Source organism: Cajanus cajan, chromosome 11, assembly GCF_000230855.2.
Source record: "Cajanus cajan strain Asha chromosome 11, NIPB_CcT2T_4, whole genome shotgun sequence".
Taxonomy (NCBI): domain Eukaryota; kingdom Viridiplantae; phylum Streptophyta; class Magnoliopsida; order Fabales; family Fabaceae; genus Cajanus; species Cajanus cajan.
The window spans coordinates 39193358-39212612 of record NC_138527.1 but is presented as its reverse complement, the minus strand read 5'-3'; the positions used below and the strand labels follow the sequence as shown (position 1 = coordinate 39212612).

At 34.4% G+C, this 19255-nt stretch overlaps 2 protein-coding genes across 2 annotated transcripts; one reads left to right on the top strand and one right to left on the bottom strand.

The window, feature by feature from the left end:
• The first annotated feature begins 10261 nt into the window (after nucleotides 1–10261).
• On the top strand, nucleotides 10262–12911 carry LOC109799783 (cytochrome P450 CYP82D47). Its single transcript, XM_020360405.3, has 2 exons — nucleotides 10262–11459; nucleotides 12184–12911. The coding sequence occupies exons 1-2, from the start codon at nucleotides 10422–10424 to the stop codon at nucleotides 12811–12813; spliced, it is 1668 nt and encodes a 555-aa protein (XP_020215994.2). The 5' UTR covers nucleotides 10262–10421; the 3' UTR covers nucleotides 12814–12911.
• Nucleotides 12912–13132: 221 nt separating this feature from the next.
• On the bottom strand, nucleotides 13133–19021 carry LOC109799782 (extra-large guanine nucleotide-binding protein 1). Its single transcript, XM_020360404.3, has 8 exons — nucleotides 17548–19021; nucleotides 17323–17460; nucleotides 17121–17225; nucleotides 16834–17019; nucleotides 16173–16350; nucleotides 15684–15925; nucleotides 14743–14903; nucleotides 13133–14000 (listed from the first exon to the last, which is right to left on the bottom strand). Exons 1-8 carry the CDS (start codon nucleotides 18712–18714, stop codon nucleotides 13409–13411), a joined length of 2769 nt encoding a protein of 922 aa, XP_020215993.2. The 5' UTR covers nucleotides 18715–19021; the 3' UTR covers nucleotides 13133–13408.
• Nucleotides 19022–19255: the final 234 nt, after the last annotated feature.

The window sequence follows — 19255 nt, the reverse complement described above, 5'->3', positions numbered from 1 at the left end:
GCTTGATTCGGGTTGCTTAAACAACTCGATCTGGTATTTGGACACTGGAGCGAGCAATCATATGTGTGGAGAAGAAAGTTTCTTCAACGAACTCATCAAGGTGAAGGCTGGATTCGTGTCATTTGGGGATGATTCCAAGGTGGCGGTAAAAGGGCATGGAACTATCAAGCATATGCAGAAGGATGGACGAGTTGGAGAAATAAGGAATGTCTACTACGTTCCCGAACTTAAGAGCAACATCTTAAGCATGGGGCAGATGATGGAGAAAGGCAACTCGGTTCTGATGAAGGATCGAGTACTTTATTTGAAGGACAAACATGATCGTTTAGTAGCCCGAGTAGAGATGAAAAAGAATCGGATGTATAGACTGGAGCTGAACATCATTCAAAATAAGTGCTTAAAGTTGGACGTGAAGGATGAAGCCATGATGTGCCATTTTCGTTTTGGGCATTTAAACTTTGGAGGCTTGGCCTACAAATTGTACAACCCTGTTATAGGCAAAATTCTGGTAAGTCGAGATGTCCAGGTAGATGAGGAAAGTGAGTGGAGCTGGAGTAACTCTGAAAAGACTTCAGGGAGCTCGAACTCTAAGAGGGAGATCTCGGAGATGATAGGAAGAAGCTCGGATAGGACCAATGAGCATTCCAAGGAAGATGATGAACCTGAGCAGCTTAGAACTCGGAGCTTGCAAGACGTCTACAACTCCACTGATGAGTTACATGTAGTATGTCTATTGACAGAAACAGAAGATATAAAATTTGAAGAGGCCGTACTTGATGAGAGATGGAAGAAAGCAATGGATGAGGAGATTGAATCATTTGAGAAGAGTGAGACGTGGAAGCTGACAGATTTACCCACAGGAGCTCGGCCAATTGGTTTGAAGTGGGTATACAAAAGGAAGACAAATGCAAATGGTGAAGTGGAGCGTTACAAAGCTCGTCTTGTGGCGAAGGGTTATGGACAACAAAAAGACATTGACTATGATGAGGTCTTTGCACCCGTAACAAGGATGGAAACGATCCGATTACTATTGTCCTTAGCAGCTCAGCATGGATGGAAGATACAACAAATGGATGTGAAGTCAGTATTCTTGAATGGGATGTTGGAGCAAGAAGTCTACGTGGAGCAACCTCTAGGGTACATGAGGAGAGGTGAAGAGAAGAAGGTGCTGAAGCTCAAAAAGGCTTTGTATGGTTTGAAGCAAGCTCCTCGAGCATGGAATGAGAGAATAGACACCTACTTCAAGAGAAATGGTTATGAACAATGTCCTTATGAACATGCTCTCTATTTAAAGAAGTGCAAAGGAGATATATTGTTCGTTGCTCTATACGTGGATGACTTGATATTCATGGGAAGCAAAGCTGAGCTAGTTGGGCATCATGAAGTACTTTCTGGGTTTAGAGGTGGACCAAAGAACAACAGGTATTTTTGTGTCCCAAAAGAGGTATGCCGAGGAGATTTTGAGCAAGGCAAAGATGTTGAATTGCAATCCATTTTCTACTCCCATGGAACCTGGAACGAAGTTATCTAAAAATGGAGAAGCTGAAAAAGTTGATGCAAGCAGGTACCGAAGCCTAATCGAAAGTCTAAGGTATTTGACAAGTACAAGACCCGACCTGATGCTAAGTGTGGGAATTGCAAGCCGCTTTATGGAGGATCCGAGGTATTCTCATTGGAAAGCATTGAAGAGGATACTAAGGTATGTGAAGGGGACGATGTCACTTGGACTGTGTTTCACTAAGTCAGACAACTACCGACTTACTGGATACTCGGACAGTGATTGGTGTGGAGATGTGGATGATCAGAAAAGCACAGCTGGGTACGTATTCTTCATGGGAAACACGACTTTTACTTGGCTATCAAAGAAACAACCAATCGTAGCTCTATCAACGTGTGAAGCCGAGTATATAGCAGCATCTTGGAGTGTCCAACATGCAGTTTGGCTTAGAAACTTGCTAAGCAAACTGGAAATTATGAAAGCTGAGAAAGTATTGATCCGAGTAGATAACAGGTCGGCAATCGAGTTAGCCAAAAATCCAATCAATCACGAAAGAAGTAAGCACATCGACGTCCGATTTCATTTCATCAGGGAGAATAGGTGAAAGAAGGAAGCGTGGAGCTCGAACACGTAGGAAGTAAAGAGCAAGTAGCTGATATCTTTACAAAACCATTGCCGACAACAACATTTCAGGAGTTAAGGAAGTTACTCGGAATGAAAGAAGAAGGAGAAATTTAAGCTTATGAGGGAGTTTTGTTAGATAATCTTAAATTTTAGAGATATCCGAGTTAGTTTATCTGTTTTATTTGTTTCAGTTTAGATAAGATAATTTTTTATAAGATTTATTTTGATAAGATATTTTGTTATCTTCTTGTTAATTTGGTACGTTGTACAATGGCTATTTAAAGGCCATCTCTTATTCAATAAAAAGTACAGTGAGTTGCTACGTTCACCCAATACTAGTATTACTCGTCTTTCTAATTTTTTCTACAGGCAATGTAGTTTATGGATTCTGGCCCATCCATTCTTTCTCTCTCTTTTAATGTAGCACTTTCCACTTCATACACACTCATGATGTGTGAACCTAGATCACTAGCAAAATTGGTAGTGCTTCTTCATTTATGAAGAAAAGTGTTGATAATGAGAGTAAGAGACATGTGCATCATCGTTGACATATATGGAACAGCTTTTACAGTTTTACGAGGTTCAAATAGAGCTCTGATTTTGTGCAGTTAGAAATTGTCCAGTGTTTCACTGCATGTTATGGCCATTACTGGTGAAATTTCTAAACTTCCTGTTCTTCGACACTTTAATTAGAAGATATCATTGATGTTTTAAAATTTTACACAAGTTATAAGGTATCCAAGTGTCCATGTTATACTTCCGGTTGATGTACATGTCCAATGCAAATAGTAGATTCTATAAGGATAAAGTAAAATATCTCTAGTTATAATCTAATCTAGGTTAAGATTTTGTGTTTGGGTTGATATTGAAATCCAAAAAACACACGTTAAACTTAAAGTAAGTATCCCCTTGCTTCTATCTTTTAGTATTGGAAAGTAGAAAATTTTGATTACGTATTTAAAACGTTTTTTCAAATATACACTTTATGTCCAAAATAAAGATTGGACTCCTTATTAAGGAGAATAAGTATTAAATTATTTGAGTTAACAAAATTTAGTAATAATGCAACTATTTAAAATAGTAATGATGATGTATCTTATTCTATTCTTTTTAATTCTCTTATATGTCCAATAAAAAATAAGTAGTAAGTTGATAGCTTCTTTCTCTCTTTTTTTTCTTTTTCTTTTATCATAAAATATAAGGTGTGTCGGTGTGAGTGTAATGTATAAATTATAACATAAGTGAGAAATACATTGTTAATTTTTAATTCTTTTTTCTTGTGTTCTAAATTTTACACTTATTTTATATTTATCCTAAGTGACATACACCCTGTAGGAAGGGAAGTAAGAAAAATATAAATATAATCTGAATATTATCAACATGTATTTCTTATCTTTCATTTCATCTTCACCTTTTTTTAGAGTTTAAAAAGTACGCATTCATAATAAAAACAAATTTTATATCGTCAAATAATCACTAACAAAAAAATTATATTATAAATAATTTTTAAGTATTGTAAATTTAACAAAATCATCATATATGTGATAATTTCTTATTAGAAAATAGTATAAAAATCTTTTATATTCTACGTGTATATTATTTTCTCTTCTTAAATTCAAAATTTATAATGATAATATCAAAATGTTAAGAATTTTTATATCCTCAACCAATTACAAATTGTATTACAAATGATTTTTAAAACAATTATCATAAAAATCAATAAAATTATCATATACATAATAACAATATTTTACTTTTATTGATATATAAAAATCAATTACACTACTGGTCCTTATATTATTTTCTCCTTTTGAGTTTAAAATCTATACACGCATTGTAAACGATTTTTATATCAGAAATCATGTTAGTAATAATAATTAGTTATTTTAAAAGTTAATACATCATGCACAGTAATTTTTACTTATTAACAATACAAAAAAAATTTTCCTTTTTTTTTCACGCTACTTATTACACATATCAACTTTATTTATGTTTTTATTCATTTCATCTTAAAATGAAGTGGACGTTTTGTATTTGTCAATATAATTCATGATGTGAGAAAAAAAATTAAAATATATATGCATAAAAAAAAGGTTATGTTATGTAAAGAATAAAGTTGGTGAAAAGAAACGTTATTATTTTGACATGCATTCATTCTTATCAGCAAGTGTGGACCATGTTCTTCAATTTCTGACAAAGTGACATTTAGCATCCTACGACCCACCCTTTTTTATGTGGCCGGCATCTAATCCTTAGCTAGGGAACCAAACTCATGCTTCTCACAAATATCAAATATGGACCCCCGTAACCCTAAAGTATGTGTTCACTTTCCCTGAATCTCCATTGTTCACAAAAGTTACACCCTAAGTTGCATAAATAATGCTTGAAATTGAAGAGACTGTAATGGTTTATGAATTCACTTGATTGACTCAAAATACTCGTTTCAATATTCAGCAAAAAAAAAAAAAAAAATTTTGTCCATTTCAATGCCGTTACTCGATCCTCTTGTATATATTATAACTAATATGTTTCAATTCTCTATCTATCATTGTTGAATAATATTACATGCAAGTCTTTTAAAAACCGATTAACAACTTTTTTATTATTTTAATTTTTTATTCTTAAACATATTATTACTACTTATGTTAAAGTAGTCTTCATTTTGAAACAAAGTAAAATTTGTATAGCGCATTATTTTTCCCATGTCCCTTATTGCACTTGATTAAAGTTTGTTGCAAATTATATGTCAATTCACCCATGAATGTAACTTTGACTTATACAAATTTTTTATATATTTTCATACATGACTAACTTGATAATCAATTTGATATTTTCATCAAGATCGATTTTTGTTATTATCAAAATAATGTTTATTAGAAAAAATTTATATCTTATGAGTGTCAAGTAAATTTTGATTATTAATTTTGTGATATCACGTACATCATATTTATAAAAACTAAAATATTTGACTAACCTAAAATTTAGAGAATGAGCCTTGTGATGAATTAACTGTGAAGCTTCTGGAACCTTTTTCTATTTCCCAACTTGAGCTTTTCTAGTTTTCTTGAAGTCACTTGATGGCTACTCAAGTTTCGATTGATTTTCATGTTTCTTAATAGTTCTGCTTGTATCTGTGAAGAGAATCATGAGAGATGGATGCACAAAAATATTGACCAAAAAAATAAAAGATTAAGGTGGACATTTGACGTCATAAACTAAAGGTTCAACCCCTTTAAAAGGGCATGAGCCCATGGCTTACATCACCCACATCCAACATATCCCAGACACCAACTTGTTTGTTGTTACAGGGTTGAAACCAATAAGGAGACATAATGTCCCTATAACAAAAACACAGATCTTAATCAAACCTTATTTCATTCACTCATCCTTATTAGATGGTTATGACTTTGTGATATGATAGAATTAAAACAGACATAGGTTAAATTCAAGTCTTCATGTACAATAATTGTCATTTGTACTGAATAAAGGAGAGAGCATTGTTGTAAGATTCGGGTCTTTAGGGATGACAAATATACCCGTATCCGCGGATAATATATACCCGAACACGTCCCGACTTTGACGAGAAATATCCGGTTTGACCGGGTACGAGTACAGGTAAAACCTGATATATTAAATCGGGTATGAGTATGTACTTACCCGCCCCGTACCCATACTCGTAACCGTTCCCGTTTTTATTTTTAATTTAATACTCACTTTCAATTTAATTATATTAAAGAATTTTAATATTTTTTTTATATATAATTATTTATTATAATATGAGATAGAGAAATAACTTAATTATAATTATAATATAATAAAAAAATAATTTAAAAATATTATTTGTTTTACAAAAAATAAAAAATAAAAAAATTAACAGGTACGGTACGAATATACACAAATATACTCAATACCCGACGTGAACGGGAATGAGGATAAAAATTACATACCCAACAAGTACGGTACGGAAACGAGAATAGATTTAACTCGCGATAATAAAAACGGATATCATAACACTCGTACCCCAACTGCCGGTTGCCATCCCTAGTCTCAATGCAGTGGTGGTACACTTCAAAACTCTTTCCACCGTCCAACATGAAAAAGCAAGGGAAGGGACATGAAGGTTCGAGAGGATCGTGTCAATTATCACCTAATTACTTGAATTAATATCTTTTTCACTCGAAAAAATATTATTTAGTCTTTTATTTATTTATATATATATTCTCTATTACAAATAACTCTGCTCGTAAGATCACTACGTGTCAGATAAAACCACTAAATATCAGTATTTTATTAACACAGTTGAATTTGTTGCTAATTCAAACAGAACAGTATAAGTAATTAATCAACAATGAGTTAACAATAACCATACAAAATTAAGTAACGAATAAAGTGGTGGAAGGAATCACACTCTTTAAGTAATCAGTTTCTTTACACACACATTTAGTGAAAAATATTATTATTAACGTATTGACCAGTATTAAATGTGCTTTTCCCCCCTTCTTTTTTACGTAAAAGATATTTCAACCCATATATAGTTGAAAACTAATTTATTTAGATGCGTAAATATCTTTTTTTTATTTATCTCCTTTATCACTTTCATAAAATAAAAATGGGCAAAAAAAAATAATTTAATTTAAATATTTATTATCACAACATTTATGTGATTAATATTAACAATTGTAATGAGCAATGGATGAATATTTAATTTTTAAATCGATGTTTTTCCACCCTTATATGGCATGAATTCACCCAACACACTATATGATCTATTGCATGCATAACAACAATAAAAGTAGTCTTGATGTATTACATGCCCAATAATAATAAAAGTTGTGCTAAATTGTTACTAGCCCAATTAATAATAAATTGATAAAAAGAAATGTTTCTAAATTATTATAAGCCCACACAACTCTTTGTCTTCAATAGGTTCATTCAACACTATCCACACTTCTATTTATATGAATTTTAGCGGCTGTTTTTCATAACTTATTCAACTCTGCTTTTTCTAGGCATCAAACCAGTTCAAACTACCACCATTCTTATTTAGCTTTCTATAACATCTTTAGACTTCATCCTCTACTCTAATGTCCACCTCAAGTAAAGAAAAAAGGCAATACATCTCCATCTTTCACAACCACATACAATCCCAAGTTGCATTCATTTTAAGTTTGGGCCAAGTAATATAGTCAAGGAAAATAGTCAATTAATCTATACTTTTGGGCAAAGTTATGTGGTGTTTATTTCACAACGTATTACATATTTTATGCATTATAATAAAATTTTTTCTAAAATTACATGTGTTTTATGGAAAGAAATTATGTATAATTTTATATATATATATATATAGTACGATGAGATTAACTTTTCAATAATTTTTTTTCAAAAAAAGAAAAATTGAACCTTAAGCATTAATTAAAGAAAATCATGTGTACTACTTGAACAGTTTAACCGATCATTAGCCATTATAATATTGACATTTGAAAGCTGAGATAAAATATATTAAACAAATATTTTTTAAAAAAAAATATTAAGATGATAAAAGAAAGTATGTATAATTAATTTAAATGAATTTAAAAATATTTAAAAAATTTAAATTATAAAAATATTTTTCAAATAAATTTTTTCGTCGAAGTGAAGAAATACTCGACATCATTATTTACAAAGAGTATATTAACAAACTCAACTTATCAAGAAAATAAACTAAACTTCCATTTGATATAGTATAAAGTATAAAGGTAAAATATATAAAAATAAAGCAAGAAAAAAAAATGCATAGTGGATTGGAAAAGTTAAGAGAGTGTCATCTTCGGTTTTCCACACAATTAGATAGAAAGAGAAGAAAAAAAGCCGATTGAGAGCGAAGTTATCTGATAAAATTGTAGTGGATGATTTGGTTTGAATCAATTATTGTGAAGCAAAAGTGGAACGACATACTGTAACCCATACACACAATCGAAAGGATAGAAATTGGATGGTATGGCACCACACAAGAGTGCCACTTGAGGGACCCGCGGATTCGACCCACTCAATTATTTTTTTAAAAAATCACATTTATATAATTTATCATGAACTAAAAACTATAAAATAAAATAAATGATGTAACAGAAGAAAATTATCACAAGGACATCATTGATACGAAAGTTATTCTAAATTAATTAGTAATATTAAGATTGAGTTTTTAATATACGGTGTAATACTAGAAAGGAAAACTTTATTCACAATGATACTACCTCCTCAGGAATGATTATCTCTATAATAAAAAATATATATTTGTCGTCTCTTAAAAAAGAAATTAAAAAAATATTGTTACTTTTACTAGTGTATAAAAGGTACTCTATATTTCTGTGAATTATTTTTTATAAATAATAAATAATAAAAATATATAAAAGTGAGTAACTATTAAAAATACAAACGATTACTTATGAAAAGTAAAATCTACGTAAATGAGTTATAAATGATTATAAAAAAAGAAAGTAATATAAAAATATATACATGAAAAATACCAATAGCATTATTAATTTATTATTATTGTTATAGATTCAAATTAATCTGCACCGCTTTCCAAAATTACATAAACTGATAAAAGTTACCAATGAAACTAATTTGCACTGCAATTTTTTTCATACGGAAGATAGTTCATTGTTACGTCTTTTATTGCACTAAACTAAACTTGAAAATACTTTATATACTTTCAAAGTATAAAACCAAAGTATAAAACCAATTTAAGGCTTAAATATGTTTTTAGTCTAATCTATTTTTGGTTCCTCAAATTTAAAATTGTTATTTTTAATCCCTGTAATTTCAAAAAAAATTATTTTAATCCTTATATTCAAATTTTGTTAAGAAATTTATTAAACATTATTGCATAAAATTTACCTATTTGTGTCCCTATTAGTGAAAATATCACATTAAATCCGGTTAATATTGCATAACTATCTTAATTAGTCACTTTCAAATATATTATTAGTGACTTAAGAGACTAAAACAAGATTTTTGAAAATTACAATGACTAAAAATAACAATTTTAAATTTGAAGGACCAAAAACAAATTTATCTTAAACTTGAGGGAGTAAAAACATATTTAACCCCCAATTTAATTAGTAAAACAAGTTACGAAAATTAAATGGTTGACAAAATTTACTTTTTTAATTAATCATTTCAGTATAAAATATAAACCACTTGGCTTTTATGAACGTAGTCCGGTAAAATTTTCTGAAGATGTGTACAGTACAATACAGTTGTTTGTCTAAATAACCTGATAAAATATGGATTTAGGATTTTAAATTAATATACATATATATATATATATATATATATATATATTAACTTAAATTAATATAATTATCTATCTTTAGATCATAAGAATGACAAAGTGTTTTAAAATTTGTTGGATCAACTTACATCGTAAAAAAAGACGAGTTAATAAGAGAATGGAACGAATAGCCTACTTTTACTACTCCTAATTATAATAAATCAAAATAACAATACTATAAACTCAAAATATTGTAATTAATTGCTATAATAATTTATTTTTCTTTTCAAAGCAAAAATCATCCACTACAATTTCACTTAGTAGTTACAGCTCTATAATACAAGTTCACTTAGTCGTGAGATCTAAGTTAATAATTTTTCAACCTAAATTGTGGTACAGACTTAACACAATTCACTTGCATTGTATTTGAAGTGAGTTATCAATAATAAATAGATATTCAATTTCTCATTTTACATACATGTGTTTTTACTATAGAGTATCTCTATAGGAAGTTTTTAATGGTTTTTTTTAATTTAAAAACCACTTTTTATTCAGTTTTTAATTGAGCAATTGACATTGAAATTTTTATTAAAAAAACCTTAAAAAAAAAAAAGAATTGAGTGACATATTTTAAATTTTAAAAAAATTACATCAATTTTTTATTAGATTTCTTAAATTTAATACGATATTATAAGATGAACCGAAATTAAGTTAAACAGTTTTAAAATATATTTATCACCAAGGATGTTAGTGAAACTTTCTTTATCATTTTCATTATTATTATTGGCTAAAATTTACTAAAAATTACAAATTTTGTAAACGTTTTAATTAATAAGTCTCTCGTTTAGAACCTATCAAAACTTATCATTTTCAACCAAATAATAAAGAGTACGAAGAGTGTTGGGAACAGTTTTCTTTTCATATTAGATTTGGAGATGTTCTTAGACCACTTGACTCCACCTCCACTGCTAAGTGTAACAGTGAAAAACTTGGAAAGAACGCCCAACATGAAGTGACACCCCTATATAGATACTAAGATGCAGGGCTATGCTAAGCAAAGCAACTAGACAACCGACATACATGTTGTTTATAAGTTCTTACCTTAATTTGGCACTCATGAGCGTCATGGTCATGGATGCTTTTCTGCTTAAAACTCTTTTTTCAGGCATTCTTGCCCTGTTAGTATGTGCCTTGTTCCATCAATTTAAGAAAACACTTGGTACCAACACTAAGATCTGTAGTGCACCACAAGCCGCAGGTGCATGGCCAATTATTGGCCATTTGCACCTCTTCGGGGATCATCAACTTACACACAAAACACTTGGGATGATGGCTGAAAAACATGGACCAATTTTCACCATAAAACTTGGTTCATACAAAGTTCTGGTATTGAGTAGCTGGGAAATGGCGAAGGAGTGTTTTACTGTCCATGACAAAGCATTCTCCACCAGGCCCTGTGTTGCAGCCTCAAAGCTAATGGGCTACAACTATGCCATGTTTGGATTCACTCCTTATGGTTCCTACTGGCGTCAGGTTCGGAAACTAACTACCCTAGAGCTTCTTTCTAATAACAGGCTTGAGCCACTTAAGAACACAAGAACACTTGAGTTGGATGCTGCAATAAGGGAGCACTACAAGTTATGGTCAAGAGAAGGTTGTCAAAAGGGAGGGGTTTTGGTTGATATGAAGCAGTGGTTTGGAGATTTGACGCATAATATTGCTCTCAGAATGGTGGGAGGAAAGACATATTGTGGGGTTGGAGATGAATCTGCAGAAGGTGAAACAAGAAGGTATAGGAGGGTTATGAGAGACTGTGTACGTTTGTTTGGGGTGTTTGTGCTGTCTGATGCATTTCCGTTTCTGGGGGGGTTAGATATCAATGGATATGAAAAGGATATGAAGAGAACTGCAAGTGAATTGGACACTCTAGTTGAAGGGTGGCTGGGGGAACACAAAAGAAAGAGAGCTTTGAGTACGAACGGCAAGGATGAACAAGAGGATTTCATGGACGTGATGCTAAATGTTTTGCAGGGTGCTCAGATTTCTGGTTATGATTCAGACACCATCATCAAGGCTACTTGCCTGGTAAGTAAATGTTCAGCTATCTTGTTTTTTTTCATGGTCGCATCTTATCTGTTAGATCATACGATTGATGGGTCCAAGAGGAATTTATGACTTGCTAAAAAAGGATATTCATAAAACGTTTTCACCCCTTTGGTTGTGAAAGAAAAAGATTAATTATGCCGTATCTAGCGAAGCAGTTATAATTCAATATTCGAACCATTGCAGTCTTACCAAGTAATAAGTTCAAAAGGAATTATTCCAACAGAACCGCAGGAGTACAAGACATAAATTTGGAAAAAGTTGATGTATAAATATCTTTTGAATAATGATTCGAAAATGCGAGGGAGTACAAATTTTTGTTGACGAAAACCACTTAATACCACTACAACTTTGATTTCTGTTACATTTTCCCTTTTTTATTCTTTATTGTTCAACTTTGTTTCGCATCAGTAGTTTTCGTACGATATAACAAAACCCTTAATAATTTGGCTCGTCTATTCAAGTCTTTTCATAAGGAACAAAGAATATATCAAAAGCTATTAGTTTTGTTCAGCGAGGCCACGAGGGTCCACTTGTTTAGAAGAAAATTTCCCTTCTTTTAACATGTCAAAAGCTAGTAACACATGCAACCGGAGTACACTTCTCCCAATTTTACGTTGTCTTACAATCTGATTTTGGTGCACATGATCTTTTTGGTTTGACATCTAACTTTGAATTACAACCACGAAATGGTATATCTTGGCAGAATTTGATTCTAGCAGCAACTGACCCCACCATGGTCACGCTAACATGGGCGCTATCTCTGCTACTTAACCATCAAAAGGAACTTGAAAGAACCCAACACGAACTGGACAATCTTATTGGGAAGGACAGGAAAGTAGAAGAATCTGACATAAAGAAGTTAGTGTACCTCCAAGCAGTGGTGAAGGAAACTCTGCGCCTGTATCCACCAAGTCCCATTATCACCCTTCGTGCAGCCATGGAAGACTGCACCTTTTCATGCGGCTATCACATTCCTGCTGGCACACAACTAATGGTGAATGCTTGGAAGATCCACCGGGATGCTCGTGTTTGGAGTGACCCTCACGATTTCAAGCCTGAGAGGTTCTTGACAAGCCACAAAGATGTTGATGTAAAGGGTCAGAACTATGAGCTCGTCCCTTTTAGTTCTGGAAGACGAGCATGCCCCGGGGCCTCACTTGCTTTGCGTATGGTGCACTTAACTTTGGCTCGACTTTTGCACTCTTTCAATGTTGCTTCTCCTTCAAATCAAGTTGTTGACATGACAGAGAGCGTTGGACTCACAAACTTAAAAGCAACCCCACTTGATGTTCTCCTAACCCCACGTCTAGACGCCAAGCTTTATGAGGACTAGATTATATTAAGTTAGCTTTCTCAAAATAAGGGCAGGAAGCCTCTAGGTTCTGAAATCGGGGCTCTCCATCTTTTAATAACAATAACATGTTTAATTAACTAGCACTTTCTTATGATAACTTGAACAATTTGTAGTACTCTGATAATTCTGAACTTTTAGAGAAGAAAAAATACTTATGCTTGAATATTATGTCTAATGCCATTCACAAACAGTATGACGCCAAAGCCAAGTTAATATCTTATGCTTGAATGATATAGAGCCGTGGTGCATCATGTATTTCCTTTTTCCTAGCACAGAATATAGTTTGCAACTCAATAACTTGACGGAGCGACAAAAACTGATATACAAACCATATTAAAAATAAAAAATGAATTTGAACATTACACCTTGATCTCTGTGGTATGTGCTGACTGACTCACCAGCATACTCTAATTCGCTGGAAACCTTAACCTAAATGTGTCTAGTGTCTAGTGCATCTTACAAGTGAATAGCTAGTAGTGGGCACAATCCCTTTTACTCCTAGTTAGCATATGTACAAGAAAAGATGTCAAGCCCAACACAAGTATTGACTTGGAACTCTTGCCTGAACTGGCAATCAATGAGAGAATGAACTCGCCTCGGTGCTATACATCGAGTACTCACTCAAGCTAAAGTTTGGTCTCTCTTCGTTCCACTTCAAAATTTCCTTGGCGTATTTAAGTGCTGCATCAACACTACCAGGCTCCAACCCCTTCACTGGGGACACAAATAGTTTTCGTCCTGTCAGAGATGAATAAAGCCTTTTAAACTTGACCGCTATGTAATGGGAAGCTAGCTGACCAAGGGAGGGATTATTATTAATGCTGTTGCTATTGCTGTTGGGACGATTGCGACTGATTATTGGCTGGAAATCAGAGAACCATTCACACTTGGTCAAAGGAACTTGTTCAATTTTCTCCTCAAACAGATCAAATTTGTTTAATATCAACAAGAAGTCCATTTGCTCGAAGGTTGGATGAGTGACAATGGTTTCAAAAAACTTCCTGCTCAATATCATCTTGTTAGTGAGACAACCATTGCCATCGACAGAAAACTGATCATAGTCACTCAAGGAAACACAGAAGATGACCATTTCAACATCCTCAAACATCTCTAGCCACTTGCAATTTTCCCCGAGTCCCCTTGCATGCACTCTAATTAATTGATACCTGTTAACCAGCGAAAAAAGCATGAATAATCAGAAACATTCGACAGTAATTATAACAATGACCTTTTCCCCATATAATAATAATAATAATAATAATAATAATAATAATAAATAAATAAATAAATAAGATACATATCCAAACAAGGGTACATGGTAGGGAACACATAAATATCTTACGTGAGCCCAATTCACATGTATGAAAATAAGCATCATAGGATATTACTGGCATAACAAGATATATGCTAGAGGGAACAATAATATCCAAATTTGAAACAAATATACACATTGGAGCACATCTTTCTCATAAGAAAAGAAACAGAGTTTAACTTCTACACGTTAAACCTGGCTATAAAAGCACTTCAATAGCCATGACAATATGATATTGGCACTTCTGTCTAATATTCTAATGAATATAATAATTGATCAAAAATAAAGGCACCAAAACATGCGAACACTTCATATCCATATCAAGAGATGGAAGAAACCTCCACTGTGTTTCTTAAACATCATGCCAATGAAAAATATATTTCATCAATTTCATAGTCTCCTTAATACAGCTCTACCATATTTAGCATTTTGTTTCCTTTAGTATTTTCTAGTTCTGATGTGCCTGTGGTTAAAACCCCCAGGCAGTTTCACTGGTGCTATTATTTTCCAAGAGAAAACAATTATAACAGCAATTGGGTTTAATCAGAGCCCAACACATTTCTGACGCATAACAGGCACAAAATATTTTCACCGACCTAACCAAATCATGTCGATCAGTAGTGTCAATGGTTTCCTCAGAAGCTGATTGCGGAAATGAAAACTCCACACAAGCCACCCCATTAGATGAAGTAACTCCCTCGGCATATAGGATATCCAAATCTGAGGGTTCATAATCCGTCCTTAATATTTTAACAGCCTAAAACAGAAAATTGTCATAGTTAGAAATAACAGTGTCCATGAACAGCATAAATTGTCAAATATACTAACCCAACAATCTTTTTCTAGGACAGGAAAAATAGAAATGGAAACCAACAAGAAAAAGGTTTGCAAGATGGTGCAACAATAAAATAATATTGATAAAGCATTCTAACAATGCTAAACAGGTAGGTGAATAGCAGATTTAACTTATCCTCCTAAACAGCTTAATTTGCTAGACTGAAATTTAATTTGTACCTCTCCCTAAGAAATCATACTTTTACAACCAAATTTGCACTCACCAATCCAACACCTACTGTCATTAAAACTTGTCAAACCACCGTATACATCATACAATTTATCCCTCCACTGTTTTTCTCACATTTGTAGAAGAAACTAATTAATTGAAGATAAAATCCATATATGAAAATGAAAAGTGGTTATGTTATTCCATCAAGAACTTAGTTACCCAGTTTATTATATTTTAAATGAATTAAAATATCTATGAAGATTCTTGGAACAAATTTACCAGCCTGAAGCAACAAGTTACTTCTCACAAGTCCATCTGAATTAGTTCTCCCCGTTGATACTAAAGAAAATTTATTTATGTTGCTTAGTGGAGGATCCCATTAGCATCAATAATCACAGAATTCACCTTGTATAATTGAAAACACTAGACATTTTCTTCAATTTTTAATTTACAATTACAAATGAACATAAAAAAAAAAGGTTTTACACGATTCGACAGTAGCATAATAATACAATTAAAGATTTATCTTACCCGCTCTAAGAAATAACTGGCAACACTAGGCAGCATTTCTAATTCACTTCTTCTTTCATATGTGGCCTTAATGGCAGCATCATTCCATAATTCCTCAATCAATGGTGCGTATTCACGAGTAGCAGCTGGAAAGATAGCATCAAGTTTTCCTGATACCATAGTTTTCAGTAACCAATCAGAGAATGCTTTCAATCTTGGGCCAATGGAATATACGGTCTTATCATCAAGTTTTGAACTAGTTCCTGTAGAAAAACAATTGTAACAATCAATCTTTTAGTATACATATGAACAGGAGATAAGAACATAACCAAGAACCATAACAACACCTCAAACAAACACATAAGCATGATGCAACCCGTTTGGATGGACAAGTGACAGCTAAGTGGTGCACAGCCGATGCTTTAAAAGGAAGATAGCTGAGCTACTAAGTCAAACTTCAATATAAAGCACATATATCCGAGGGAGAATTGTAAGGGAGGGAGAAACTACCTGCGGTATCAAGTACAGATGATTGCCTTTTTCTTAAATTCCCCAAAATTTCATCTTCATAACGCTCACGTCCCTCAAGAAGTATGCCAAGGTATGCATAAACATTGCTCTGAATGGTCAACTTTATATTTTCATGTTCATCTTCTGAGAATGGGACACTTTTGTAAAGAATCTTGGCCTGCCACACCAGAAGCATCTCTATTGGTGACTTTGTTTTTACAATGAGAAGGGGGCTCAAAAAAAAAAGTTATTTAAACAATTATCAAATACCCATAAATAATTGCATACTATGTCCAACTATGAAAGTCAGCTGTTATTTACCACCAAAATTGGCCTTTCTGAACAAGGAAATACTAGATGACACAAGAGAGAGTAACATAATTGTAAATCCAATTAACATTTACAACAACCTTTGCAGGATTGAAACTATTATTGTCCATAATATATATAGTGATTAACTAGGTTAATACTCATGTTTAGTGTTTAGAAGACTCGGAAGTTTCTCTCCTTTCAGTTTTTTAATGATTTAAGAAATAATCAAATAATTATTTTGATAGAAGGTGCACACAGACCATATTTTGTCCAATTTAAAGTAACTGATCCAAAAGAAAGTATTAACCGTGACTTAATTCACAGACTCGATTATCAAGTAAAAAATCACCTGCTTAAAAATAGTGCTCGTTCCAGATCCGCTGCAACCAACTAAGAGAAGCTTCTGAACAATGCCATGTTCAAGGTAGTCGGGAATTGTTCTGCTAGCCAGACTGGAGGGTTGCTCTCCCAAAGAATTTGAAGATTTAGAAGGAACTGGCAGAGACAAGAAAGCACACACAAGCTTTGTTCCAGCCTAACAAGCAGAAATAAATAAGTATGTAGTAAATACCATTTGGCGGGAAAGAAAATAAGAGAAAAATACCTCTCCCACCCGAAAAGAATAAAAGAGGTTACCTTTCCCCATATATAACCTCTTGTATTCCTCTGCCCCTCCTCTCGGTAGGAACCATCCTCATTGACCCAAAAATGTGGATTGCCAGCACACGGAACACCTGCCAACTGCACACAACCAAAACAGGACCTTTCAACAATTTTGCTTTACAATAAGCAATATATATGGTCATTAACAGGGGGCCTTTCAATATGAATTTTCAACCTGCAACATCCGAAGCTCCACTTTTGTTATTTCCCGACCATTGATGAAAACCTGAGTGTTTCCATTGCTAGCATCCGGTTGGATGGGGCCTCCAACATTCAGATGCGGACTTATAATTTTTGAAGGCTTCTGTCCCTCCTGTGAAGTCATTAAACCAATCAGCATCCGCAGCAACACTCTAGAACTCAAACATCATACAAATCACAAATGCATGTAAATAAATACCTTCCCCCAAAGACCAGACGCTCTATCATACCAATAGTTTCCTGGCTTCAGCTTCTTTGGAGGGTTTGCGCAGTTCTGCAACGTAACCAATTCCTCATAAGAAAGTAGCTGGCCGTTCACACAAACACACTCAGGTGGAAGCTGATTCGCATCACAAAACCTCTCAGCCTTCATTATCTGCCCAACCTCCAATTCATTAAGCAAACGCTTGAGCATCCGAGAGCATTTCCCCAAACTCCCTCGCTTGCACTCATCTATAGGGAATCCAATGCAAGTCACACATTTCCTCCCCTCGGGCATGGAACCCATAGCTCTGAGCACACAATTGCCACAATATTTCGCATCACAGACAAGACAAACCTCCTTCTCAGTAAACCTATTCCCCTTGAAGCACCTATAACAAGACCCTTTCTTCCCCTTCGTGAGAGGTGCCCTTTTAATAACAGGTCTACTCGCAGTGTCCTCCACATCAAACTCTTCATTCAACGCATCATCGTCAGAGTCCACATCGAAAGTAACAACAGGTGGGCGTTTGGCATCGATATCCTCAGCCTTGAGAGACGAAACCCGAGTCGAGGGATACTCCAAACTCAGCACCGACTCAGTGGAAGCACAATCTTGCTGATTCAACTCGTTGAAATCCACACTCTCTTTACCATCATCCAAAACCCTAAACGCCCCAGAACTTCTCTCCGACTTGTCCCAAGACTCGACGGCACTGGAGCTTCGATCACGCGAGATTGATTCCTCGAGCGCTCTCGAACTATCCCCCAAATCGGACAACTCGCCGGAGCCGTCGTTCCCGGCGGAGAACTCGAACGCGCCGGAGCTGCTCAGCTCGCCGGAGAGCTCGCCGACGTTGCTCTGGGAAGCTCTGTGGTCGAACGCGATCACGGAGGTTGGCGAGACCGTGGTTTCGGACGCTAATTTGGAAACGCTAGGTTCGGAACCGAGTGTCCGGAGGGGGTGGTGGAGCTGCGGCGGCAGGAGCGGCTGCACGACGGGAAGAGCGAGAGCGTCGGAGAGAGGAACCTGGGAAACGACGGCGGCGACCGGAATGTTGTCGACGCTGATTGGCACCGCCCGAGGGAGGTCGAAGGATAGCGGCGGGCCGTCGTACTCGACGGCGAATGAGTACTGGGCAGCATCGTGAGCCGCCGGCGACATGGTCGGAAGCGGAGGTGCGATGGAACCCTAATCCGAATCGGAGAAAAGCATGAAAGAGAAGGGAAAGGGTTGGTTAAGAGTTATGATTGGGAAAATAATGAGAGAATGGAATGAATGTGTGAAGTGTGAAGGGGATTTTTGTTAATATTAATATTAATATAATAATAGAAGGGAATAGGGAATAGGGAATAGAGGTGGTGGGTGGTGATGGTGAGGGAGTGAGTGAAGGAAGGAAAAGGAATTGGGGGAATCTTTCTTCTTTTTAGCGTTTGGGATTGGGAGAGGGTCATGGCTTTGTCGTTTTATGTACCACACCTTCGCATCCTATCCACCTTTTTTCATTCTCCAATCATCTAATAATTAAACCATATTATATTACTGCATTCTTCTGTTCCCTCAGGGCCTCAGCCTCACATCATCTCCCAATCTCATTCCCCCTCCCCCGCCACGCGCTTCTTTCCTATTACCATCAATTTTATTATTCAAAAACAAATACTACATACTTCTATTTTGTTTATATTATCATAAATTTTATCCATAC

Excerpts from the sequence above, each read along its gene's own strand:
- LOC109799782 (XM_020360404.3), bottom strand. The coding sequence starts at position 18,714 with ATGTCGCCGGCGGCTCACGATGCTGCCCAGTACTCATTCGCCGTCGAG. Across the intron at positions 17,461-17,547 it reads CGTCTGGTCTTTGGGGGAAG|GAGGGACAGAAGCCTTCAAA; the intron begins GTATTTATTTAC and ends ATGACTTCACAG. Across the intron at positions 14,001-14,742 it reads GATCGACATGATTTGGTTAG|GTATCAATTAATTAGAGTGC; the intron begins GTCGGTGAAAAT and ends GCTGGTTAACAG.
- LOC109799783 (XM_020360405.3), top strand. The coding sequence starts at position 10,422 with ATGCTAAGCAAAGCAACTAGACAACCGACATACATGTTGTTTATAAGT. Across the intron at positions 11,460-12,183 it reads TCATCAAGGCTACTTGCCTG|AATTTGATTCTAGCAGCAAC; the intron begins GTAAGTAAATGT and ends ATATCTTGGCAG.